The 27,410-nt window shown below is 40.8% G+C and overlaps 2 protein-coding genes and 1 long non-coding RNA gene across 3 annotated transcripts; 2 read left to right on the top strand and 1 right to left on the bottom strand.

Moving 5' to 3' along the window:
- Positions 1–934: 934 nt before the first annotated feature.
- Positions 935–1,210, top strand: LOC130744373 (uncharacterized). The gene has a single exon (XM_057596566.1). It carries the CDS (start codon positions 935–937, stop codon positions 1,208–1,210), a length of 276 nt encoding a protein of 91 aa, XP_057452549.1.
- Positions 1,211–2,022: 812 nt separating this feature from the next.
- LOC130744374 (rhomboid-like protein 19) lies at positions 2,023–2,370 on the bottom strand. The gene has a single exon (XM_057596567.1). The coding sequence runs from the start codon at positions 2,368–2,370 to the stop codon at positions 2,023–2,025; it is 348 nt and encodes a 115-aa protein (XP_057452550.1).
- A 776-nt stretch (positions 2,371–3,146) lies between these two features.
- Positions 3,147–4,051, top strand: LOC130749469 (uncharacterized). The gene is made up of 3 exons (XR_009022931.1): positions 3,147–3,375; positions 3,491–3,544; positions 3,928–4,051. It is a non-coding gene; the product is annotated as an uncharacterized LOC130749469 (long non-coding RNA).
- Positions 4,052–27,410: the final 23,359 nt, after the last annotated feature.

Consider the following 27,410-nt stretch of genomic DNA (forward strand, 5'->3'; position numbering starts at 1 on the left):
AACTAGATATTTTTACCAGTAAAGGCTAGGGTGATACCTTTTCTTTTGGGACCACACAAGTACATCAATGCATATTTTGTAATTTACCATATGAAAAATTCAAATTACTACAATCCCAACCCTTGAGGCCCGATATTCTCCCACCAATTCCACCCTCTCATTCTCCCCTTGCCCTTTGACTATGCGAGCACTCAATTAATTTCATATGGGTTATGATCATTCTCTTTATCTAGGTTTCGTTCATGGTGATGAAGATGTTGTCTTGGAAGATAAAGACTTAAGATAGTGGTTCAGTGGTGGTTGGGTATAGCTAGGGGTGTTGGGTTGAGGACGACGGTGAGGAGACTTCGACCGCCACTTCCACCGATCGCCAACCACTACTAAAAAAACGTGAATTAGCGAGGGGTTTTAGCGACGGAACAAAATCCCTCGCTGTTAGCGACGGAATTTGATGGAATTAGCGACGGATTCATGTTTTTGGAATAAAAATGCTGTTTTAAAATTTTGCGACGGAATTAGCGACGGATTTTCAACCTCTTTGTAGTTCCGTCGCTAATTCCCTCGCTAATAATCTTCTATATTTTATCCAGGAAATTAGCGACGGATTTTTACCGTCGCTAATTCCCTCGCTGTTTTACCGACGGATCATAACTGTCTTATTTCCGTCGCTAAAGCTTTTGGTTTTGTTATTTAAAAATGAAAAATTGGCCCTCCCCGAGGTTCAAACCTCGGACTTCCTTGTCAAATGAAGGGGCTTGGCCATTTCAACTAAGTACCCATTTTATACATAGTATGTGAAATAAATTTATTAGTAGTTTAAACGTTTTCTAGTCCAGCCACTTAAATAAGACTGAATCTATTCACACACTCATACATTCATACTCTCACAAAAACCCTAAAGTCTCGATTTTCTCAGAAATTTCCTCTCACGCTCATGGCCGCCGCCATCGCTCGTGGTGGAGGTGGAAGTGGAGGAGGTGGTAGTGGAGGATGTGGTTCCCGTGGCGGAGGAGGTGGTTCGCGTGGAGGAGGGTTTGTACTCCGCAGCGGAGCAGGCGCAGGCGTAGGAGCAGGTGAAGAATCTTCCTCTCAGGAGCACAGGAGGAATGGTTCAAGTTCAAGCATGGCTGGTGGATGCAAGAGTTTGCTACTGTCTCTAATTCTTGCCATCTTTGTCACAAGCATACTCTCAAGTCTCAACATTGTGTAGTTTTAGTGTTGAATAAATATGTTCCCACTCAATACTCACAGTAGTTATAGTCTAATCCATAATATTGAGTTATGGGTTTGAAGTCTCTGGTTATTTCTTCTGATTTCTGTTTTATGTTTCTGATTTGATTGTAATTCTTTTGCTGGTTTCAAGTACTTTTGGTTCTCCTTGCTTGCAATTGGTGAGTATTTTCTTGTGGTTGATATGGTGAATGGTAGGTGTTTGATTTAATGGGCAAATGAAAATATACTAATGGTAGTTTCTTATGGTAGTTTCATTGGATCTAAGTCTTGTATGTGTATGTCCCTGCTGATGTGCTTTTGTTGTGGTGGGTAGGACCACTGCAAAATTTACTCTCTTTAATTTCATGAATAGACTAATTGTGGTTTGAGCTTCTCTTTATCTATGGTAATGGGTTATATTTTCTAAACTTTGTTACTCTAGCCTTTGTTGTGTTCTGTTTATATATGTGAGGTGTTTTGGGTTTATACCTTGTCTAATGAGGGAAATCTTAGTGGACTAGTTCAGTATACTTATGTTAAGCTCTTAGTTATACTCTTTTGTGTTGAGTAATAGCATTCAGACTTCCAGCTTACTCTTTAATGGTCTATTTCCAATTCAAACTTACTCTTTCATGTAAATCACTTCTGTACAATTCAAACTCAAGAAATAGCATTTAGAAATTTTTCTTCCAACTTACTCTTTTTTTTTGACAGTAAAAACTTTCTCATTACTTTACCATCTGTGAAAATGTCACTCATGATAGTTTCATATATTGGTCTAACATATGTGAATGTACAAAAGCTAAGGAATTATACATTTCCTGCAGCATCTGTTTGCAATTCCCCTGCATTGTGTGAAGTAGCCAACCTCTCAGCAGCCAACCTTTCTTCCAGTGCTCGGGCACCTCTTTCCCTTCTCCTAGATGCCTCAATGGGGTCAGAACCTAGCATAGGTTCACCTCCCAAAGTGTAGCCTTCGAAATCATTAGAGGCATCAGATCTTCCACAGAGCATTCGGTGAAATATTGACGCAACAGGGTCTATTACTAGTCTTAAAAACTCTGGGGAAAAGGTAGAGAATGCAAAATCCTCATTGGGATCACCCTTGAGCTTTGTTTCTGGCTTCCTCTGCCAGTATCTGAGGTAAATCCAGCTCATATATGTACCAAATATCACTGTTGTTGGATGAATATGATTCTTCTTTGTTGTTTAAGTAATATGATTAACTGTTTTTGTGCTTCTTATAGATGTTGTTGAACCAACATATACCACTGTAATCATCTCTTACTAAGTATTTATTTTTGGACTTTATGGCAATTGCAGATCTTCCATTTCTTCCACTTTATTTTGTTCCTCAATTTCTTTATTTGTTTCTTTATTTTGTTTCACTAACTAAGCCGTTCAAATATTTCTCTCGTTGTTCTTTCTATTCTCACTTGCTCTTTTTGTTCAATTTCAAAACTTTTTCGATTCAAGCTGTGATTGTGATCTGATCTAACTCTTTTTTCTTTCAAAGTTTGTATCTTTGTGAGTCAATATTTGATTTTTTTTAGTTATGACATTTGGATTTGAACTTTATGTGTTTCCATTTGTGAAAGGTTTTGAACTCTTTGAATCTGTGATGTTGTTCCTGACAAAAGAGTCTATAAATGCTATGACCTATACCTGGTTAATATGTTATATACATAGGTAAGTGTCAGAATAGATGGTAAGACTTCATTTATTATTTGTTCTATAGCACTAGTATGTTCCTTTTATTTTTTCATGAAAAGTTGAGGGTGACAACATGGCTGATAGAAGGTCTGAAAACTGGAACTAGTCATTTCTCTTCAAGTTTCATAGCACTGTTAGATTGTGTCTGTAAACTTTGAATAATGTGTATGTGCTGGATGTCATAAGTGGGTTTGATTTCTTTAAAAAAAAAAAACCAATTCCCCCTTTTTCATTACATTTTAGCTTAATTTCTTTGGCTCCTGTATGTTTACTGCTCCATGTTGTAATTCAACTGAGACATTGGTCTTAACTCTTAACTGATAAATCCAAGTACAGTTTTTTGTAATTCCTTGTGCAGACTCTAGGGTATGCCCCTCTAACATATCAGGATTCCAACCTGGAGAAGTATTCATGATACGTAACATCGCCAATCTTGTACCTGTGATGAAGGTATTTGCATAATTGCTTCTGGTTATTTTTCCTTATAACTATAACTAAGTGGCGTTCAAACTATTCTTATTTGTTATTTCCCTTCTCATCATTTTTCTCTTCAGTTGGAGGGCAGAATGGATCATTAGAGTGTAATGTTGCTCTTGAGTTTGCAGTAACTACTCTTGAGGTAGGTACTTATTTATAAAGCTTTTATCATACTTAGATTGATAGTGTGTTTGGATCAACTTCTCTTTCGCCGGAATAAAGACATTGGTTTCTTAGTATGTGCCCAAATAAGAGCATTAGCCAAAAATTTCAGAAAATGCAATCTCAGCACCTCAAAGTACTTACTCTTTAAAAAAGAGCAAGAAAGTGTTCTCATAATCTCTCTCTATCCATATTATACTGTTTCAGCACCTTGAGGAACTTTTTGCTTCCCAGTCCCATAAAAAATTATTGTTATCCCAAGAGAAAAGGAAAATGTATTGTCATTCATTTATCTTTGTGGATGTAGTGCTTCTGTTTTTTTAGGCTTAATATCATAAAATGACTTCCACTCTTTGAATGCAGGTGAATAAGGTGCTTCAGTTGGGCTGGTCTGCTTCAAATTTTTATTTTGGGGTCAGATGTTAATTCTTCAGGTATCATCTTTGTAACATGCCATAAATTTATAATGCATGTTTTTGCAATTTACTTGCTCATTGATGAATGCTTTGATTTAAGCTTGAATCTGCTTGTAAATTGAGGATTCATTTACTGAACTGCTACTTATTGGTTGTTTATTGTGTTTGTGTTAGAAACATGGATGTGCCTGAAAATAAGAAATTGATGGATAATAGATTATACTGTGATACGCACATGACAGAAGTATTTCATATAGGAATTCATGAATTAGAGAGGGAACCATGCCGTCGCTAAATTAGCGAGGGATTTAGCGACGGAATAGAAATAAAAAGGTCATGTTGTTAGCGACGGAATGTGATCCTTTAGCGACGGCTTGTACCGTCGCAAATAGCGACGGAATAAGAACTAATACGACAAATGATATAGCGACGGAATTAAATAAATTAGCGATGGTATATTTCCGTCGCTATTAGCGACGGATATCATATTCCGTCGTTAATTTTTTAGCTACGCCCTTTTGCACGACGGATGTACGTCCGTCGCTAATTCCGTCGCTAAATGTTTAGCGACGGATTTTGCCCGTCGCTAAATAGCTTTTTTTTAGTAGTGAACAAAGCTCTGGTGGTTGCGTGACAATTATGCATAGGAGGATGCAAGGAAGGGGGAAAGTGATAGCGTGAGGACGAGGGTTCGACGTTTGATGAGTTGAACAAGCAATAGAGATCTTGTGTGATTGTTCCTCCACCATATCCATCTTTGTTGCATGATTGATGATATGTTATCATACACTCACTACATCTTTTCCCTATCCTTATCCCTTGCCCTTTAACTATTCGAGCTCTCGATCGGGTTGTTCATATGGGTTGCGATCATTCTCTTTATCTAGGTTTCGATCATGATGACGAATATGTTGTCTTAGAAGAGAAATACTTAAGACAGTGGCTGGGTTTGGTTAGAGGTGTTGGGTTTAAGAAGAAGCATAAGGAGGAGGAGGCGACTTCAACCGCCACTTCCACCGACCACCAACAAAGCTCAGGTGGTTGCACGATGATATTGGAGGCTGCACCGAGGTTACGACTACAAAGGAGGAGGCAGGGGAGAAGGAAAGTGAGTGTGATGAGGATGAGGGTGAGACCGTGAGAGAGTATGTACAAATTTATCATCCTTTCAATCCTAGTTCTCATCTAAAGAATATTCCTAGATTTCAAGACGTAATGGTGTTAAATGGTGGTCCCAAAAACAAAAGAGATCACCTGCATTTGTCCATTTTTACTCATGTTACTAGTTGATTTTCTTGGTTCAATAAAGATTTTTTATGATTCATGGGTATGTTTGGCAATTAGAAAAAAAAAGTAAGAGGAAAAAAATGAAAAGAAAGAAAAGAGCGTAAAAAATTAGATGATTTTTAAATTTTTTGGTTGAAGAGAAAGTGAAATGAAAAGTAAGAGGAAAGAAAAATGTACGATTTTAAAATGAGATAAATATCCCTAATTAAAATTTTATCAAAAAAACTATAATTTTAGAAAAAGTTCTAAATAGTTACCTTTGTGTATTTTAGTATTTTTTTAGTTTTAGTCAAATCATACAAAATAATGCAATAAAAAGGTTAGTGTTTTAAAAATATAAAATGCACAATAGTGAAAATTTGTTAAAATGATAAGGTTAAAATTGAGAATAAATACAATAAGCGTTAAGCTACAAGTTAGAAGCTACATGTTCTCATAAGTCGCTAGAGTCACGGTCCTCTCGAATATAAGGATCCTCAGATCCAGGGTTAGTCTCCGATCTAGGGTTAGAGTAGCCCTTTTAGCCAAAAGAAATAACATGTCTTATTATGTCTTGGGTTCAGCCTTTTATAGTGGGGTTGAAACCCCAACCCCCCCAACCCTTATTACATAGGCCTTTCCTTGAATCTGCCCCATACATAAGTAATTCGTCCTCGCCCTAGTCCTGTGCTGAGGTCTCGCCTTGAACTTCGAAAATGTGGTCCTGCGTCTGGGTTTCGATACACTTCTAAGAGAGCCCTAGTATAGGCTGAGATGCCCTACCCCAGTCCACTACCTCAAGTAACTTATAAATAAACTATAAGCTACTGAAATAAACTTTCTTACTTAACATTTTATAAGATCTTTTAAAACATTTAATAAGATTTAAGATTGTTGAAAAGTCTTTCCAAACATAGCCGTAGGATTCGTTGAGAGAGTAGTTTATATTTTATGATATACTTATTTTGAAGAATTTCTTAACCACGTAGATAAAACAAATGGCTCTTCTTCCTTTTGATTTCGAGAGTTCAAAACTGATGACATACTCATATCATTCAATTCAATATTACCCATAAAAATTGAAATAAGATTTTTATTTTTAATAGACCTCTGTTTACAGAGGATTTTGGTAAACAAATAAAATAAAAGCGATTGTAAAATTCTTAAATGAAAACGCTATCAGAAGTGAATTTACAAAAGAAAAATGAAAATTAAGGACAGTTTTTTATTAGAAAGAACACTGGAAGCAAAAGTGCAGGAAAACAAAAGTAAGAAACTGAGAAATAAACTTCATTGCTTGAATAATAAAGTACAAAAAGTTGATTACAAAACATGAACAAGAAATCGAAAACATGGTTTGTTCAAACAATCACGTACTCAGTGGCAAACTTGTTGACTCCTCGCCCGCTTCAGTCAAGGGAATTGTTATTCGGACCCCCCCGACAGCTATTTAAAGCCTGTTAAATTCGTAAAATCCAAAAAAGCCCTTTATAAATTTTTTTTTCGCTCGCACTTTGCAAGTGCGTCCATCACACACTTTCTATGTGCGTTTTGGTCGCCCTTTCACAGTGTGAGCGAAACACACAAATTTCTTTTTTTTTTCCTGTTTAATTTCTGGAAGATATTTGGGACTGACACTTCTTGGTTAGGGTAATAGGACCATTTTGAGCTCAAATATGAAGTCAGAATCTCCAAATTCCTACACCTTCTAGTAGTCGCTTTAGAATTAGGAGCGGTGCGATTTGGAAAATTGGACAATTTTTTGTCTCGGATGCGAAGTCGATCAACTGCAAAGTTGAAGAGAAAAATCAAACGACCGTACCTTAGCACCTTCAAATTTTAAGGTTCCAGTCCAATCTTCTGCTGCTGCCCCTGGCCTCTACTTAATTTAAGACTTTCTGATCCAGGCCTCAGGCTTGGTTCTAAGATTTGTGTAATTTAGCCAAATTCCTTCATCGGGTATTTTATTTTGAATTTCAATTTTTTTTATTCCACCATAAATCTCGAAATATTCTAACTTGATTTACTGTAGAGTCATATAATTTTTAAAAATCATCTGACATCAGTTCTGTACAAATTTACAGCAATTCGCCCTTTAAAAGTGTGTTTACTTCGCACTTTATAAGTGCGTTAATGACGCACTTTTAAAGTGCGTTTATTTGCAAAAAAAAAAAATTAAAAACAACAGTAAAAACTCCCTATAGTTGGAAATTTTCAAAAACAACAGAAGATGGAGGTTGTGGTGGTGGTGGTGGTGGTGGCGGTGGTGGCGACGACAGTGGTGGCGGCGACCATTGGGGTGGCGGTGGTTGTGGCTGATGGTGGTGGGTGGGAGTAAGAGGAAAGAGGTAAGGAGAGAGGAGAGAGAATGTGAGGAAGGGGTGAGGTTTTTTTATATTTTTCATTAAGGGTATTTAAGTATTTTTTCACTTTTTCAAGGGTTCAAATACTTGTGTGCGGTGGGGGGTCTGAATAACAAATCCCTTCAGTCAATGCCCATGTCTGCACAAACCCTTCAATTTAGGCGCATGTGTGCCACATTAACCTGGTCATGATTGTTATTGTAATACCCCGCTTTCCGGGTGTCACTTAAGTAACTCAAAAATAAACTTTACGCGGAAAACAGGTATTTTTTTTCTTTTTAATTATAGTAATAGAGAAATAAAGACATAACCCAGCAAACTAAACTAACCGATGTACATCATATAAACATGTACAGCCTCAGCTGCACTCCAACGTCACGCGCCCTCGCAGTGACTCCAAAGTAGTGTGCCCGTAGGCAAATATGGACAGATCCAGAAGTGTGAGTAAGAAAGTCATAATTACAATCCACCAAGAGAAAGTCGGCCTCAAAATGGCCTAAGCAAAGACCCCTGTGGTCCGACTGACTCACTGTGATTCCTCAGTAAGAGAACTACACAAAAAGCCATGCGTCGGGAACCTACCCTGTCCCAAAAGCAAAACGAATCAGAGCTCTACACAAAATATGACTCCTGCCTAAACCTACCCTCCCAGTACCGCTCAAAGCTCCTCCTCCTCCTCCTCGTCGCTCGGCGAGTAGCTGTCAACGTCGGTGTCGGAGTCAGAGTCCACCGTGATCATCTCAGTATCCAAGTCCACGACCTCCTTCCTAACTGTCCTGCGAACTGTAACACCCCGATTTCGGTGGCGTCACTTTAGTAACCAAAAAGAAAACTAATGCGGAAAAACGTGTATATTTTTTTTTCCCGATAATAATATAAACAAGACTGAAATAAATATAACGCAATTGCGAAAGACAACAGAACTATATACAATATATACTACAGCCCCTCCGCTGTAAGTAGCTAACCACGTCACGAGTAAACCTCCAGTGACGGGAAGTAAGAAAGTTGTAGCGCCCGTAGGCCAAAGGTATAATCCAAAAGAAAGGTCAAGTGTCTGCAACACTGTCCCTCAAAATAAGAATAAGTCAGCCCAAACGCCTAAAACAAGACCTCCTAGTCCAACCAACTCTCTGTGATTCCCGTAGAGAAACCACACAAAAAGCTATAGGTGGGAAACTACCCTGTCCCCAAAGAAACAAATGATGTTCAAAGCTAAGACTCTACTCCTACACTGATCCCATCTCGAGGAGCTCACCCCAGCACTAAAACCTACATGCTAGCATGATCGTCGTCCGAATCTAAATCCAGAACGACCAAGTCTATGTACACCATCCGTCCTCCTCTCGCCACCGCGATGCGCTCCTGTTCCAGCATCCCAACCCTAGTTCCCCCCGAAGGGTGAACCGTCGTGAACCAGCCCGCCAAAGACATCTGACAATGGGCGTTTGTCCGCCAAAACACACACAGAAGACGCGAGGGTCAACTCCAAAGAATTACGTAAATAATAGCACCAATAGATATAGATAAGAGAATAGCCACTTAGGCTTATAGCTAGGGATAACATCCTAGGGTTGCATATTCCACAATAACATAAACGACAATAATAACACTTAACATGTTCCAAATAGAATTAACAAGTAGCAATCACACTCAGCAACTAAGTCAGTATGCATGTTGCATGAAATGATATGCAGGTTAACCTAGTCAACCAACATGCAATCCGGAACGGATGGGCATCAAACGGATCAATCCTAGCACCAGCAACGGTGGGACCATTTCTGCCCGCGTGCCTCTTACACCACACAAAGGTAGCCAGATCAGCCGTAACCCGTAGGTCTGCCATTTCGGTCTGCTACAAGAGTCGTCTACAAACGCTCTTACACGGCATTCCGGGTCTTATGACCATTTTGGAAACCGACGAGGTCCAGAGTACGTCCTGTGTTAATACCTCATTAATGTTGCATGAATGCAGGATGATTAGTCAAACAACGTCTCTGAATCTCACTCGACACGTCGCCACGTGTTCTAGCTAAATCAATGTCTCTAAAAGCTTACCCTAAGGTAATAGTCGATTCTGCGACAAAAGACAACACTTCACAACAATACATAACTCATGATGATCTACAAATCATCCGACTCATCTCAATCCGATGGTCATAACTGCTCAACGAGCAAAGAGTATCACATACTCGGAAACTATCAATTTCCCGGACTTATCCCCAGGATAGCCCCACAACATAGCTGCTCCAACAGCACAACAACAACAGCTGCTCCAACAGCACAATAACAACAGCTGCTCCAACAGCACAATAACAACAGCTGCTCCAACAGCACAACAACATCTACATACTCAAAGCCTCCCAACTTTCTCAACACTGGGATCCGACGACACTTCTCGTTTTTCCAAAACTAAGATTTGACTTCCAATGCCTTCCTTCGAGGTTGTTATCATTACTTAAAGATTTAGAGGTTATTTAAGGTCTAATGAGTTTTCTTTATAAAATAGATTCCATTTTGTCTTATCGCAAATCTTATACATTTTCAGGATCTCCCAATCCCAAATCACTTCCAGAGAATGTCTCGATCCACTAAACAAAAACAAGGCCCGAACCTCGTTCGTCCTATCAAACCTTCTCAAAAACTCTTAAAATAAAATCGGCATGACCTGCCCGCTATTCTCACTATTCAGAATCTCAGATCTCATTGCTAAAGCATAAATAACTCAGCACCATCAATCAACATGTCATATATCAACATAATAAGCAATAACCACATAGCACTTAGCATATAAGGCATGCATCACACATCCTAAATTACCCACATAGCACATAGCATGTAAGTCAATCTCAAAAACAGTCAGTAGATGAATCATCTACATTGTCAGTCGAAGCCTCAGAAAACATTTTACCAATCAAACACAAACAAGTGCATAAATAGTAAATCAAGTCGAATGCGTCGACACCAAAAGCATTAACTAGCAAGGTAAGTTGCCCTTACCTCTAGTTATTCCAGCATTCTCCTCAAACGTTCCTTCACAATGAGCTCCTTGATCTTCAGGAAATTCTTCAAAAGAACCTTTAGAGTAAAACCACAGAATTCCATCAAGGACTATCAGAAACTCAGTAATCAATACTCACTAAGGTTACACGAAGTAGTATATACTCCGAGGTACGATAATCTAGCGCGAAAGGACAAGTTTTCGAAAAAGGAATTTTCCTCCTCCTCCCCTAAAGGGCTCGGCCACTTTTTGTTATTGTAGGGTTCGATTTTTCTTCGATCAAACTTGGTTCCTATGCTATCATTAGCCGTAACTAAGGGTATTCTGAACTCGGAAAAATTATCGGATCAAAAACTGTCGCAGGGGTATTTTGGTCATGATTTTTAACTTAGAATTTCAAAACTGAAATCCCGAAAAAAAAATTTGACAGGGACGTCACCAACGACGTTTATGACAACTAATCCTACTAGCACTAAGCTAAGGCGATAGTTTTCAGCCTAAAGGTTGAAGCTTTACTCCAAAAATGGGTATTTAAGGCTAAAATTGATTCCGGCGGAAATCCGGCGACATAACGGAAAAACTAATCCGGCAGAAGTGATCTTGGGCATGTAGGGAAGATGTTTAGAATCAAAAATGAAATATTCAGGATAGTTTTGCAAAAACCTCAAAACTATCAGCTCAGAAAAGTCTACAGAAAAGCTATGGAAAAAGCGATCAGAGGTAAGGATTAGCGACTATACCTCGAAACCTTGAAGCAGCAACTGATTAATCAACGATCAAGCAAGTAATGAAGAAAATCTCTCCTCCTCCTTCCCTTGTGAAACTCGCGGCTTTGAGAGAGAAAATGGGTATGGTTTTGTGTTTTTTCTTCCTTTCTTGGCTATATATAGAGGTTGGCAAAACGCGGTAAAATGAAAGTTTCGCGAATCTGATTTTTCCGGCTTCATTCTCCATGAATTCTAAGATATGTTTTGGCGAAAGAATTCCAAAACTAAAATGAGGTCTCCTTGTATTTTTGGCAACTAATGCATAGTCGGTATAAAACTATTTTACCCGATAAGTTGCTTTTTGCATCGGATGTCGGAATAGAAAACTTCCTTCTGAAGAAAGATTGAAATCATCAAGAGAAATGGGTGTACGCGTGTGGAATATTCATTTGAAGCTCTGAATAGAAAAAGTCTTCATCGTCGGGTGATTCTAGGGTTTTGAAATACCAGGGTTTCGGTTTCGGCAAACTTCCGATGATTGGAATCGGACGTTCGTAGATTCTAGAGTTTCGCCTCGAAACGATTGTGATATATGGAAAAAGAGAAGTTCTAACATTTCTCTGAAGATTTTTGGAATTAACTTCCATCGTGCCTAAAAGTGAAAACTAGCTATATACTAGGGTTTCTGACCTAGGTTTAAGCGTGTAACGATCGTGCTATAACTTTTATCGATCATGATGCAATCCTTAAACTTTTCCTGAACTTTATCCTTCATAAATTTATTTCATTTAGTAAACTCTGGTTCAGGTTTCCTTTCACATTACATCAAACCTAATCGTAAATGGAAATCTCTTCCACTTATTCTAAGCTTAAAATCTTGGGTCTTACACGAACAACCCTAGTCGAGCCCATCTCAACATCTACCTCATCAGAAAGGACATCCTCCTCCACCACACAAGCCAAGGGTTCCACACGGTAGCCGCGTGATGGAGTAAACGGAAAACGGCGAGAGGCAGATTGAACAACAGGCTCCCTCTTCGGCTCCACGAGCCTCGAGGACGACGCAACGTCGGTAGTATCGACAGCAGTAGCAGGAAGTGGCGCGACAGGTGCATCAACATCAGCCTCGATCTCGGATGGGTCTCGTCATCAGATGAAGATGAAGGTGGTGCAGGTGGTCCTCGACCAGTGCCCGGTCCACAGCGAACTGAAGGCGCCAAGTTGAAGCTCAGCTCCATGCGTCGTAGAACTCCCCTCGTCAGACGTCCACGCTCGTCAGTACGGTCCTCCATGACCCTTCCCCGGTACGTCGCCCGATGATCCACAGGATCGATCACCCAAGCGGTGGGGACATGCCAAAACGGCGAGAGGCAGATGGAACAATAGGCTCCCTCTTCGGCTCCACGAGCCTCGAGGACGACGCAACGTCAGCAGGATCGACAACAGTAGCAGGAAGTGGCGCGACAGGTGCATCAACATCAGCCTCGATCTCGGATGGGTCTCGTCATCAGATGAAGATGAAGGTGGTGCAGGTGGTCCTCGACAAGTGCCCGGTCCACAGCGAACTGAAGGCGCCAAGTTGAAGCTCAGCTCCATGCGTCGTAGAACTCCCCTCTTCAGACGTCCACACTCGTCAGTACGGTCCTCCATGACCCTTCCCCGGTACGTCGCCCGATGATCCACAGGATCGATCACCCAAGCGGTGGGGGCATGCCGGTCAACCAACTCAAACCTGATCCCCCCCAAGGGAGAGACCATCGAAAACCAGTCTGCCATCGACATCTGGCAGCAGGTCGACCGCCCAAACACAAACATACAACCAAAGCCAAGGCGCTAGGGTCAACTCACGGAATAAAGTAATTATACATACAACATGTGATTGGGGTATAGATATATATATATGTTTATGTATATATATAGATATATATATATAAATAAATAATCCTAGCATGTTATCGGCTCTAAAAATGCTTCGATAATTCATATAACATACAATTCCAATCAGGGTGAATGTATGCGTGAAATGCAATTCAATATGATCCGGATAGTTCAATTGGGATGGGCACCATCGAGTCAGTCCTAACACCGGCCTAATGTTTAACCATTTCCACTCGGGTGTCACTTACAAACCCATGCATAGTCAGATCAGTCCCAACCACCCTAGGTCGTACCACTCTGCCCACTATGCCGAAGATACATCCATGTGTTCTTCGATGAAGGCCGTCCCAACCTTCGTGAAGCCATCCCAACTTCACCGAGGCCCAATATTTCGATCGTACAAACCTCGAATGTATGCATGATGCAATATGGTTAGCCAAACATCGAATCGTCCTCACAACGCAAGTGTTTAGCTTACTTCTCAAATTCAAAACTCAAGAGTTTAATGCCGACCCTACGACATAACTCCAACAACAAGAGTACCAAAGTACTTGGTGACTTCCTCTCGTCACCGTGGCTCACCCCCGTGGTGTCCACCAATTCTCCAGAACCCACGACAAAGTCGACTTTTCCCCGTCTTTCGCAATCATTTTCCCGTTTAGATTCCCTATGGTTGATTCGTTAATGAAAATGTTTCGAATTGAATTAGTCAGGTTATGAGTTTAGTTCTTGAAGTCTAAGTTCTCTAAGGTCTCTAGTTTCTAAGTTTCTATTCTTTCTAAGTTTGCCAAAATCCCACCAAACGTAATCCCGGGGAAAGTCTAAATATACAAACGAATGGCTAGGTCTCAAACCCCATGTTTGGACTTGCCTAGGGTTGTTCCTCCAACCCGAAAGATCAAAAGGAATCAATTCAGTGATTCTTCGCTCCGAAAACGCGTCAATGCGCACAATTTCATAAAACATCAATATCATAAGTCATGGTTGCAACATAACAATAATTCATCATCATAACCAATATCCAAAATAATACACAAGTCGAATTTATCGACGCCTATCATGCAATTTTAGCTAATAGGTAAGTTGCCCTAACCTCGAGTTGTTCCAGCCTCGCGGTATAGGTTCTCCTCACAAGGTTGCTCCGTAGTACCCAAAGTTCCTTCAACTCGATGCCGTGAAATAGAGACAAACTGCTCGAAGATCGGTCGAGAAACGACAAAGTTCTTCCTCTCTCTTTTCTCCTTCAAACCCGCGGCCTCTATGTGGTGAATGGGTAAGATATTTTGATTTTTCTACTATTTATAGGAGAGTGAAATCGCGGGAAAATGAATATTTCGCGATTCCGATTTTTTCAGCACGTTCATCGGTGAATTCTAAGCTAGATTCTGGCGACCGAATTCCAGAACTCAAAACAGGTTTCTTGAATTTGGGAAAAACGATCCAAAAGCGGTGTAAGTTAATATGCCCCGAAAAACTACTTTTTGTTGTGAAAGTCAGATGACAAAACTTATTTCTGAAGAAAGATTGGAAACGTCGAAAGAAATTTGGCAACGCGGATGGAAACTTCGTTAAAAGCTCCGAATAGAAAAAGTCTTCATTCAGTGATTGAATTTAGGGTTTTTTAAAGAAAAGAATTTAGCGTCGTCGGACTTCCGAGAAGTGAATCCTATCGTGCGTACAGTCCAGGGTTCTGAAATGAAACACTGGTCGAAGGAAAAATAAAGAGAACTTCTTATTTTTCCAAGGATTCGGAATTTCGCTTAAACAATGCTTTAAGGGCGGAATTAGACTATTCTATACACTCTCGCCATAAGGCGGGTGTGCAGACGACTCGCACTAACTCCTAAAACGACTATGGTACTATCCTCAAGCAATTCCTGAACTTTCTTCTTCATTAATCTTTCCCAAACAACAAACTCTTGTCACGCTTACACCGGTCCTACGCGTGAGTCGGAAATTAAACATTAAATCCAGTTCTGCAAATCCGGGTCTTACAGTTATTTACTTGGGATGTGGGCCCTTCATTAGCCTTGATGGGAATTAAATGGTAAAATAATAATTTTACCCTGACTCCAATTTTTATCCATTTTCCATGAAATTTTTTCGAGTATGTGGCTTTTCCCCTTCAAATCTTGAACACCTATAAATAGCTCAAACCCTTTTCACTTCATCTTCTTCCCTCTTCCTACTCACTGTGCATCGCTCTTCCTACTCACTGTGCAAGCTTCCAACGAATCCCTCACAGAACCTCCCTTTTCCTTGAATCGTTTAAGCTCTCTTGAACTGCAATGGCCTCATCCTCTGCTAGCGACTCCTCCATTCCTCTCGCGACTAACCTTGTTGAACTTCAAAAGGAGGGTCGCCGTGCGTACGTGCAGGAGCCGCCCAATGATGAAAGAAATGAGCCATTTGGAGGTCACATGTACTCATTACTCTCCAAATTGGTGACTCTTTACATGCTTTCTTATGTCCAGCTAAGACTTCTAAGAATCCCCCCTTCCCAAAACTCATGAGAAATTTCATCCTAGTGAGAAGGGTGACGAGCTTATCTAAGCTTTTAGGGATACGTATAACATGCCATTCTTAGCTGATCCTCTTAGAGCCTATAGGTCAGCTCCTCCTAGCCCTTTCTTAGACAATAGTGCTTATCTCAACTGAGTAAATAGGGTCCAGGCTGAAAAAGGGGAGTTCAGGAAGGAACATGGCATTTTTTATTTGATCCAATTGTCAAAATTTAAGGTTTCGTATAACCCAGGTATGCTCTTGAGTGCTATTTTCTTTTGGGAAAAAGCCTCTAATTGCTTCCATGTCCCTTTTGGCATGATCACACCCACTCTTCTCGATGCAGCCATTACTGGCCTTCGTCCTACTGGCATCCTCTGCCATGCCAACCTTGAGCAAAAAATCCAATCTCGCTCTTGGCTAAGTCAAGTAACGACTATAACTTTACCAACTTCATCAGCGTTCATAACCTTGAGTGTGGTCATGTATCTGACCAAGAGCATGTTGCATTTCTCCTCTTTGGGCTCTCAACCCATGTGTTTTGGACCAAATCTCTTAAAGTATCCATCAAACTACTTCCCTTGGCCACTTTGATTCATGAAGGGACCCCTATTTGCCTTGGCATGATGGTCCTTGCCAAGCTTTATGAATCATTAAGTGAGGCTGTCAAACCCTTCGTGCTTCTCAGCTTGAAGGGGCATTTTCCGTCTTAGGCCCTATGTGGCTTCTACAATTTTGGCTTGTTGCCATTTCAGAGCCCACTTTTTTCGAGGAAGACGGAAACCCCTTTTCAAGGCTCGTCGAATATCGACGCTCACCGCCTGCTTCATTTATCCCCTCTTTTCGACAGCTCTTCATTCCAGGGTGATTTCTGAAATTACTTCACATTCTTCTATAAGTTAGAAGACCACCATCCTTCTTTCAGTCCCTATGCCAATCCAAAATATGGTCCTTCGTGGCTAAAGTCTTCATACTCGTTTCTCCCCACTAGAGCTCGTGAAGATAATCGACATATATGGCGGGAGTTCCTTTCTTCTAAGGTCCTCTATGCTGGATTTAACAAGTCGAATTACAATCTTTTTGCCTACAACCCGCAATTGGTGGCTAGGCAGTTGGTTTGTGCCAAACGTTGCCTTACACCCTTTTCGACGAGGGCTTCATCTTGTACCCCAATCATATTACCACTGCTATGAGCTTTAGGATTTACCTAGATCATTACAATTCTAGGTCTTTGAAAGTTACACCTTTTGAGTTTCAACCTACCAACTTTGGGACGAATAAATTCGACGCCTGGTGGGTGAAGGATTGGGTCTTTATTGAAATTCCCATTGTCGACTGCTATCAAAGAATGACAGCTGCTTTTGGTACTCTGCAGAAGGACCCAACAGTGCTGAAATCTCGAGGTACGCACATAGGCGAAATTGAAGCTTTCCAATAATATTTTGGGGTGGTTTATGTCCCTAGTAATTTTAGGGATTCCTTGAACAAGGCAGCACAGGTTTTAAAAGATAAATGGGAAGCTTGAGCCAAAAAATCCAAACTTGTGTTTCCTTCTAGGAGAAACAAGCTTGTTTATACTTTGATAAAAGCACGCATGCGTTTTCCTCCTTTCCCGACTTGTCGATTTGCACTAGCTTTTCCAACTATTTTACCAAAATGGTTTGAGCACATTTCCATATATGTTTTGTTCAATGCTGCTAAACCTCCTCGAAAGAGAGTCACCTCGTCGAAGTATGTTCTTGGAAATTACCCAGGCTATATTCATGTTGATATTGAGCGTGTCAGACTTAACGTTGACATTCAGCAAGGTATCCGTCTTTTCTTGCTTCATCATTTTTCTTTTGACACATTTTGCTAATTTCCTAAATGTATGCTAGCTCGTCCATTCTCACACCTCCTCAACCCAAGGTTGATGATAATGAAGATTATGTTGGTGGCCTGGCATCGAAATTGGCTACTAGTTGCAAAACCGGCCCAGGCCAGACTCAGGTATTTTTCTGACAACCTTTGGACTTTGGCCTTTTTGTTTATCAATATATTGACTTTCTCTTTTCTCTTGTCCCAAGGGTCGTAGGAAAGGAAAAAGTGGTGGCTCGACTAAGCCATCTTCTACTGCTGGCCAATTAGCCCAAACATCGACGACGGGTTCTAGAGATCAAGAACCTCATTCTGTCGAAACCCTTAATGAAGTGGACTCTCACAGCTTAGCCACTAAGGTTAGTGGCCAGAAGAGGTCAAGAGCCGATCCAGGGGAAAAAAAAGGGAGAAGATGACTCCGACTCTGAAGAAACCATGGTTCGTAAAATCCACACTCCATTTCTTGCCGTGTTTTTAACTTACCTTTTTTTCTTCTTTAGGTTGCTGATGAAGACGATGTTTCTAGCCCTCCAAGGGATTCTGACCCAAAACCTACTGACAAGAAAGATCCCAGGCGCCAGTCTTCGACTGCTGCTTTGAAATCGACCAAGCGTCCTAAACGGACTGTTGGCAATGTTCAACCTAAGGTTCCTCCAACGTCGACTGATGAAAGCTCCAAGAACTCTAGCTAGTCGAGGCACACACCACCAACCCCCCCCCCCCAAAGAATGTAACTTTACCTCATTTGTTTTAGATGCTTTCTAGTGCATAGGCTTTGGATCTAAAGCTTTTGTCATTTATTTCTAAGGAATCTGACATATCTAAGTTTCAAGATCCAAATGTGTTTGTGTCCTCTGGTCCAAGCGAATCTGATTCTACTGGTCGAAGCTAGATGACTTTTTGGATTTGTTGCCTTAGGCATGACAACACCCTGGTCGAAAAATGTATTGCGTGCCTGAAGCTAACTTAGATGGCTTACCTTTTTAGGATCAGTCTACTCCCGATGAGATTGAAGTTTACAATTCCCCGCTCGTTCAAGTTGTTGTTGGTCAGTCAGAGGCCGACCCTTCATCGAACAACCCTGGTGATTTTTTTTTGATAAGCCAAATAAATTATATTGAAGTGAAGCACAAGGGGTAATTCAACTCAATACAAGAATGGAAAATGGACTGGGCGAGACCCTAGGGTCCCTCGCCCAGGCGCGCCAGCCCGGGGCGACGCGCGAGTCAGGGAGTTGAGCCTTTTCCTGGGAGGCCCAACTGGCCCATTAGGAGAAGTTAAGGGCGCCAAGCCCAAACCCCGAATATATAAATAGGGAGCGGTTACCAATTGTAAGGGACACTTAGCTCATTTGAGAAATAACAACTTGAAATTCAGTTACATTCTCTCTCTAAGCGGTTACGCTCTCAATCTCTCTAGATTCTCACTCCGACTCTGAAGAAACCTTGGTTCGTAAAATCCACACTCCATTTCTTGCCATGTTTTTAACTTACCTTTTTTTCTTCTTTAGGTTGCTGATGAAGACGATGTTTCTAGCCCTCCAAGGGATTCTGACCCAAAACCTACTGACAAGAAAGATCCCAGGCGCCAGTCTTCGACTGCTGCTTTGAAATCGACCAAGCGTCCTAAACGGACTGTTGGCAATGTTCAACCTAAGGTTCCTCCAACGTCGACTGATGAAAGCTCCAAGAACTCTAGCTAGTCGAGGCACACACCACCAACCCCCCCCCCCCCCAAAGAATGTAACTTTACCTCATTTGTTTTAGATGCTTTCTAGTGCATAGGCTTTGGATCTAAAGCTTTTGTCATTTATTTCTAAGGAATCTGACATATCTAAGTTTCAAGATCCAAATGTGTTTGTGTCCTCTGGTCCAAGCGAATCTGATTCTACTGGTCGAAGCTAGATGACTTTTTGGATTTGTTGCCTTAGGCATGACAACACCCTGGTCGAAAAATGTATTGCGTGCCTGAAGCTAACTTAGATGGCTTACCTTTTTAGGATCAGTCTACTCCCGATGAGATTGAAGTTTACAATTCCCCGCTCGTTCAAGTTGTTGTTGGTCAGTCAGAGGCCGACCCTTCATCGAACAACCCTGGTGATATTTTTTTGATAAGCCAAATAAATTATATTGAAGTGAAGCACAAGGGGTACTTCAACTCAATACAAGAATGGAAAATGGACTGGGCGAGACCCTAGGGTCCCTCGCCCAGGCGCGCCAGCCCGGAGCGACGCGCGAGTCAGGGAGTTGAGCCTTTTCCTGGGAGGCCCAACTGGCCCATTAGGAGAAGTTAAGGGCGCCAAGCCCAAACCCCGAATGTATAAATAGGGAGCGATTACCAATTGTAAGGGACACTTAGCTCATTTGAGAAATAACAACTTGAAATTCAGTTACATTCTCTCTCTAAGCGGTTACGCTCTCAATCTCTCTAGATTCTCACTCCGACTCTGAAGAAACCTTGGTTCGTAAAATCCACACTCCATTTCTTGCCATGTTTTTAACTTACCTTTTTTTCTTCTTTAGGTTGCTGATGAAGACGATGTTTCTAGCCCTCCAAGGGATTCTGACCCAAAACCTACTGACAAGAAAGATCCCAGGCGCCAGTCTTCGACTGCTGCTTTGAAATCGACCAAGCGTCCTAAACGGACTGTTGGCAATGTTCAACCTAAGGTTCCTCCAACGTCGACTGATGAAAGCTCCAAGAACTCTAGCTAGTCGAGGCACACACCACCAACCCCCCCCCCCCAAAGAATGTAACTTTACCTCATTTGTTTTAGATGCTTTCTAGTGCATAGGCTTTGGATCTAAAGCTTTTGTCATTTATTTCTAAGGAATCTGACATATCTAAGTTTCAAGATCCAAATGTGTTTGTGTCCTCTGGTCCAAGCGAATCTGATTCTACTGGTCGAAGCTAGATGACTTTTTGGATTTGTTGCCTTAGGCATGACAACACCCTGGTCGAAAAATGTATTGCGTGCCTGAAGCTAACTTAGATGGCTTACCTTTTTAGGATCAGTCTACTCCCGATGAGATTGAAGTTTACAATTCCCCGCTCGTTCAAGTTGTTGTTGGTCAGTCAGAGGCCGACCCTTCATCGAACAACCCTGGTGATATTTTTTTGATAAGCCAAATAAATTATATTGAAGTGAAGCACAAGGGGTACTTCAACTCAATACAAGAATGGAAAATGGACTGGGCGAGACCCTAGGGTCCCTCGCCCAGGCGCGCCAGCCCGGAGCGACGCGCGAGTCAGGGAGTTGAGCCTTTTCCTGGGAGGCCCAACTGGCCCATTAGGAGAAGTTAAGGGCGCCAAGCCCAAACCCCGAATGTATAAATAGGGAGCGATTACCAATTGTAAGGGACACTTAGCTCATTTGAGAAATAACAACTTGAAATTCAGTTACATTCTCTCTCTAAGCGGTTACGCTCTCAATCTCTCTAGATTCTCACTTCACGATCCTCTCACCATGGGTACCGTACCTCATCTCTATGTTCTTGGATAGAACATAAAAGGAGGAAAGAAAGCTAAAGAAAATAAAAGAAAGTAACCCTGGTGATAAGTAAGAGGCTTTGGCGATGGTGCATCCTCATAATGTTATCATCCCAACCAGGAACGGATACATGTTGAAGTATATGAGGGCAAGTGTCCTCACTTAACTTTGGAAAATATCATTAGAGAAAAAAAATAGTAGTAAAAGTATGTGGGTTTTCATGGTCCCTTTGGTAAAAAATGCTCTCACATGTGTCCCACATTGTTAAATGCCCCCACTTGAGTAATAAAAGTATGATTTTTTATGACCCCTTTGGTAAAAAATGCTTTCACTTGTGTCCACTTTGGTAAAAATTTCCATAACTTCTAAAAGTATATGTTAATTTTTTTTTTTTACGAATTTATATGTATATATTGCCCTCACAACATTAAATTTATGGATCCGTCACTGATCCCAACTGTTGTTGGAAGTGCTGCAACACAACAGACTTCTTCCAACATTTCCTCCAAGGAGAATCCTGTTGTGAACGAAGTGTCTTCTTCTTCACAAGCCAAGTCGGTTTCTTATGAGTCAAGGGAGCGTCTTGAAGCCCTTCTCGAGGAAGATCCCGAGTTTCTTTTTCAGAGCTTCTTAGATGATAGCTTGATAGTTTCTTCCCCCAGAAAGGATGTTTTTGCCGTTGGAGACCATACTTACGCCTTTGGAGGCCATACTAACAATCAAGCCAAGATCCAAGAAGATTTGGCTAAGTTAAAGGCACTTATCTCTGCTCCTGGATTTATCGACAACTTGCGTCCCGTATGATAGAAATCATTGAAGAAATTCAGCAAATCATCCTTCACGAGATTCCATAATTTTTAAAAAAATCCAAGCTAAAACCATCTAGGCCTGGTGCTTTATTTCCATCAAATTTTTTCATTGCTTCCCAAATATCTTCAAGTGAAAAAGCTACTTCCAATAAGTGATTGACTGCAATTGTCAGCTTTTTTAATTTGACATTGCGAAATCGTGGCATCGATACATCTGTCACCCGAAGGAAATCTTGAAAGTGATTCTGCATGGCATTTTAATATCATCTGGAGTCGTTAGCAATCTGCCCTCATATTTAATTTGTGTGATATTTTTCCGTACAATGCGCGCCTTACAAACTCGATGGAAGTACTTGGTATTTCTATCCCCCTCATTCAACCAACGCACCCTCGACTTCTCAGGCCAAACCATTTCCTCCTCACGATATGCTCGCCACAAATCCTCTAACACTTCCTTCCTTTCTTTAGTCAGAACCTCCGTTGCCCCTAGCTCTCTACCGCACCCATCGCCTCTTGCAATCTCCTCTCTAACTGCATAATTTTTTTCGCTCCCCACGCCCCTCTTGTAACACCCCATTTTTAATTAAAATAATATTGGTATTTTATTTTAATTAAGATTATATCGTATGGTGGTTTATTAGGCGATATAATAATACTTTAATGAAATAAAATATTTTATGTGATGCTGGGTGTGTTTTATGAAATGGAAGAGAGTTAGGGGGTGAAAGTTAGGATTAAAAATGGAGACAAGGACTAGGAGAGAATTTGGGGTTTTTAGTTTAGCCCTTGAGGAATTAGGTTTAGATCGTTAATTAAGGATGGGGGCAGCAGCTAAAGAAAAAAAGAAAAGAAAAGAAAGAAGAAATGAAGCTGCTCGCGTGAAAGAAGAAGAAGAAGAAGAAGGGAAGAGGAAGCTGCGGTTCGCGTGAAAGAAGAAGAAGAATGGAAGAGAGCCGCTGTCGCGTGGAGGAAATTGGACTGGGTGAGATCCTAGGGTCCCTCGCCTAGGCGCGCTAGCCCAGGGCGACGTGCAAGCCAGGAAATTGGGCTTTCTCCCGAGAGGCCTAACTGGCCCATTAAGAGAAGTTAGAGGCGCCAAAGTCCAACCCCCAAATCTATAAATAGGGGACGATTACCGATTGTAAGGGACTCTTGGCTCATTTGAGAAATAATAAGATTAAAATTCAGTTACTCTCTCTCTCTCTAAGCGGTTACGCTCTTACTCTCTCTAGGTTCTTACATCACGATCCTTTCACTCTAGGTACGATACCTCATCTCTATGTTCTTGGATAGAACATTTGGCGCTGTCTGTGGGGACCGACAGATTTCGATTCCCGGACTACGTGGATTGTGATTTGGTTGAGAGAAGTTCGATTTTCTGTGTAATTCTCTTCGCTTTTTGGATTTTTGGTTGAATTCTTGGTTCGCTAGTAGAGTCTGATGGAGACACGTCGTCGACGACGCGATGGAGAGCAGGAGCAGCGGCGCGGTTCGCCCCTGCGTCGCGTAAGAGGCAGGCCGCGACGCGAGCAGGTCTGCCGCGTTGAATCTGAGCAATTGACTCCCCCTCCGCCTCCACCGCCTCCACCTCCTCCTTATCCAACACCTCTGATGCCTTCTCCGCCGTCCTTACCGGAGCAACAGAGGTCACCGGCGCACTCGCCACCAGGAGAAGGAACACCGCCACAACAGGCTCCAATCACCGGTCGAGACTGGAGGCGTCTGATCTGCGGTGTCGATGATATACAGCAGCAGAACGATTACTTACAGGAGTAGTTAGAGAATTATCGCTTCGAGGAGCAAGACGAAGGGGAACGTGAAGCTGAGGCCGTGGCGGAGTTTGAGCCGTTCTCAGCGGCGGTGAGGGAGGTGGCTATCCCGGACAACACGAAGAATATCGTTCTTGAAACGTATAGCGGAAAGGCTGATCCAAAGGAACATTGACCATTTGAGAAAGCCGTCGAAACTTTGCCTTATGTTGAAGTTACCTTCCAAAAGCAATCCATGAAACATCTTAATCGCCTTCCAAGCTTCGCCGTCAGTCTGAAATCGCACGAACCCGTAGCGAAAGCGCCGTAGAAATTTATTTTTCTGCTGGATGAAAACATCACGCAACCTCCCTACTTTTTCGAAAATTGATCGTAATTTCGCCAATGTTATTCGATCCCGAAGACCATCCACAAACACAGAGAAGGACTCCTGCTGCTGTTTTAAATCTTGTTCAACGCGTTTCTAAAATGGTCGCCTTGGCTGCTTGTGCACCAAACTCGCAGAAAATGCACCAGGCCTTAAGGTGCATTGTGATCCCCCACGTCCATAAGTTCTTCATTGCCATTGCTGCTCACCTGGACGCAGCTGTGTGCACCAACTTCCTGAGTTCTCCGCCGACCTCTGCCGTGGCTGGAACCACCGTGTTGGAGGCCCCCTTCCAGAGCCTCTCTCTCTACTCTCTCTCATCATGAGTATATTATAAATTTTTAAAGTTAGTTAATATTTATGAATATCATTTTATATTAATAATTATGTGAAGTATTAATTTTAAGATATAGAAATTTCTCATATGTAAAAAGTTCTTTGCCTTCATATTAATAAAAATATTAATTAGTTATTAATAAATTTTTGTATTATGAGTTATAAATATATTTATTTTCATATATAAAGGTACAATATAATTTTAAAATATTTGAAAATTTAAATTTAAACATTAATTAAGAAATAAATTAAAAAAAATATAAATTTTTTATTTAAGAAATATTTTAAGTTTTTTTAATGTTAATTTTTAATGTTAGTAACCTTTTACATTGTAAATTATATTAGTTGTAAATTTTCTCAATTTTTATACTTAAAGGAATTATTAAAATTTTAATGTTAATTATTAATCACAAATTAAGACAGTGGTTTTTTAAAAAATAAAATAAACTAGTATTTTCTCTTCAGTGGCGTTTTTCTCTTCAGGGCTCCTGGCTGGGGTTACATAATGCAGAGACAAAGATGTTTCTTTTACTAGAAAAATCGTTAGTACCAAGCACCACCTCCTTGTAAAGAAAAACTCTCAACGAAGTGATTGAGGTACTACTATCAGAAGAAGGTATTTGAATATAGGCTCTTTCTCTGAAAGCTTTGACCTCTTCAACGTTAGACATTTGGTTACAGGATATCTTGGTCTTCAAAATTTGAGACATGTCCATTGTGAGAAATATTATTTTCAGATGAATAAACAAAGGAAGGATCAATAAGGTTAAGCTTGAGGGAAGTAAAAAAAATTTGGAGTAGAGGAGTTAAGACACTAAGTTCAAAAAACCAGTGTTTAAAAGGAGCTATTATGGACAAAAGAAAATATTGGCAAGGAGACACATTCATTGACATAATCAAATGACGCGTCAGTTGCCTGCTAGGACGAGTGGAAGAAAATGCTCTAGGGTACCTTCATCAGCTTCTATGAGGAAGACGATCCACTCACAGCAAGTGACCAAGTGGGTAGGATCTAAACGGAAGATATCCTCTTGTAACTACTTGCAATGAAACTTCAAGTTCCAATTCACTCGAAACAATTCTCTGAAACGAATAGAGAAGTTTTATCTTGCTGACAAAGCTTGACATACTAATTCCTGACACGCCAAGCTGAGGGGCTTTTGTTCTGGTCAGCTTCTTGTTAAGTTCAAACGTTTTATACATCGTCTATCACATTTTGAATGATAACAATTTTCAAAAGCATAAGCGAATTGGTTAAATATTTCATGTAAATTGCATTTCAGGAATTAACCTCTACGCTTCACATCTTCATCAAAGAAAGCAAAGAAAGTTAATTGCATTTCAGGAATTCCAGAAGATGCCAACAAGGCACCACATGAAGACGTTCAAGGCAGACTACACAAGCAAAGAAAGCCAAATCTGCCTGAAGACTGTCTAAACAAAACAAGAAAGGTCAAAGCTACAATACAAGACGACTCAAGCAATTAAAAGTTAATTTCGCAAAGTTGTCTGATGAAGTGAAGAGAAGAATGATTGAAGAAAGAAGAAGAGAAGAGTCAGAGCTTTATCTGCGTAAGGTATATCCAAGCTGACAGATCTTCTTAGAAGACCGTGATTAAATAAGATCTACATCGTCTATCTCAAATAATGGAAGTAATGTCTAGAGAAAGAGCGACATATTCAAATTGAAAGCTCTCTGACATTGATGAAAGAGAAAGTCAAGTGCAAAGAATCATGTGATATCTCACAAAGCACTTTGGACGAGGAAACAAGTACAACGCTGTCAACTTCAGTGTTTCCCCTTCTCTCACTAAGGGACTAGAACGCTGGTGGTCATTCTACCTACCATCTGAAAATATACACCTAGTAGCATTTTGCCTCAGCAAAGGACACAATGCATTTAATGCACCTGATAAGAAGATCGTTTGATCCAATGATTAGTACACAAGAGGCTTTACACGCTCCAACGGCTCTCAATATATCTTGGAAGTTTTTGCAGTATAAAATGAGGACTTGAAGATTTTCAGAGACAAGAAATCTGAGCTATAACTTTCATCCAAGTGGAAAATTTTCTTCAAGCAAGAAAGAAGAAACACCAATAGAAAAGCTTAAGGGTCAAACCCTTAGACATCGTCTGCTTCTGAGAGAGATATATATCTAAGAGTCAAATCTTCACATCCTACTCTCTCTAGATCAAGAACACAAAGTATACCTTAGAGTAAAATCCTCAAACAATTTATAGTTCCCGAGCTTTGTAATTTCTACTATCCCTGTTGTGAGTAGAGAACCTTGTATAGCCAACCGATCCTGAAAAAGATCTTAAGAGAAATCCTGAAAAATACTAGTTAAGGGAGGAGTCCTATCTAATGCTGATTAGGAGAAGTCCTGGAGAATACTTGTTAGGAGTCTTGTTGAATACTTGTTGGGAGAAGTCCTGTCTAATATTTGTTGTGGAAGAAGTCCTTGATACTTGTTAGTGGAAATCTTGGTAAAGCCAATGACTAGACGTAGCCCCATTGTTTGTGGGTTAACCTGAATATATCGTTGCGTGCTTATCGTCTACTCTTTATCTTTTTATATCTGTTCCACAAAACGATTGCAAAAACACTTTCATAAACTTAAAATCGTTTGGAAAACTCTGATTTTAACTGAACACAATTCAAACCCCCTTTCTTGTGTTACTTTTCTGATATCACTTCTCAGCACCTGACCTGAGGATGTCTCGGGAGACCAAAAGGGTCGTGTTAGATCATCCGTCACTAGGCTGCGCAGAATGGCTCAAGATGGAGCACCTTGCTCGGCAGTGTCTGCTCAACCATGAAAGGACCATAATCAATAGGTCAAGGCAAGGCGGCCTAGAGCAACTTTTCACTCTAACGCCCTATTTAAGATGTTTCCCTCACACTTTCAAAGATAACCGCCACGGATTCTAACATGATAAATATAAGCTCTATCGTTCATTTACATAACATGTTATTTATTCTAAGAAATTTACTGAGAGTTATACCTGAGTTTTCGAGAACCTCTCTCACCAAAACACTAACTTGAGCTTCAAAGTGTATTCAGAAGACACCCCCTCTATGCC

This window comes from Lotus japonicus, chromosome 3 (assembly GCF_012489685.1).
Source record: "Lotus japonicus ecotype B-129 chromosome 3, LjGifu_v1.2".
Classification (NCBI taxonomy): domain Eukaryota; kingdom Viridiplantae; phylum Streptophyta; class Magnoliopsida; order Fabales; family Fabaceae; genus Lotus; species Lotus japonicus.

Bases quoted from the DNA above. Each gene is read 5' to 3' on its own strand.
- LOC130744373 (XM_057596566.1), top strand. From the start codon at position 935: ATGGCCGCCGCCATCGCTCGTGGTGGAGGTGGAAGTGGAGGAGGTGGT.
- LOC130744374 (XM_057596567.1), bottom strand. From the start codon at position 2,370: ATGAGCTGGATTTACCTCAGATACTGGCAGAGGAAGCCAGAAACAAAG.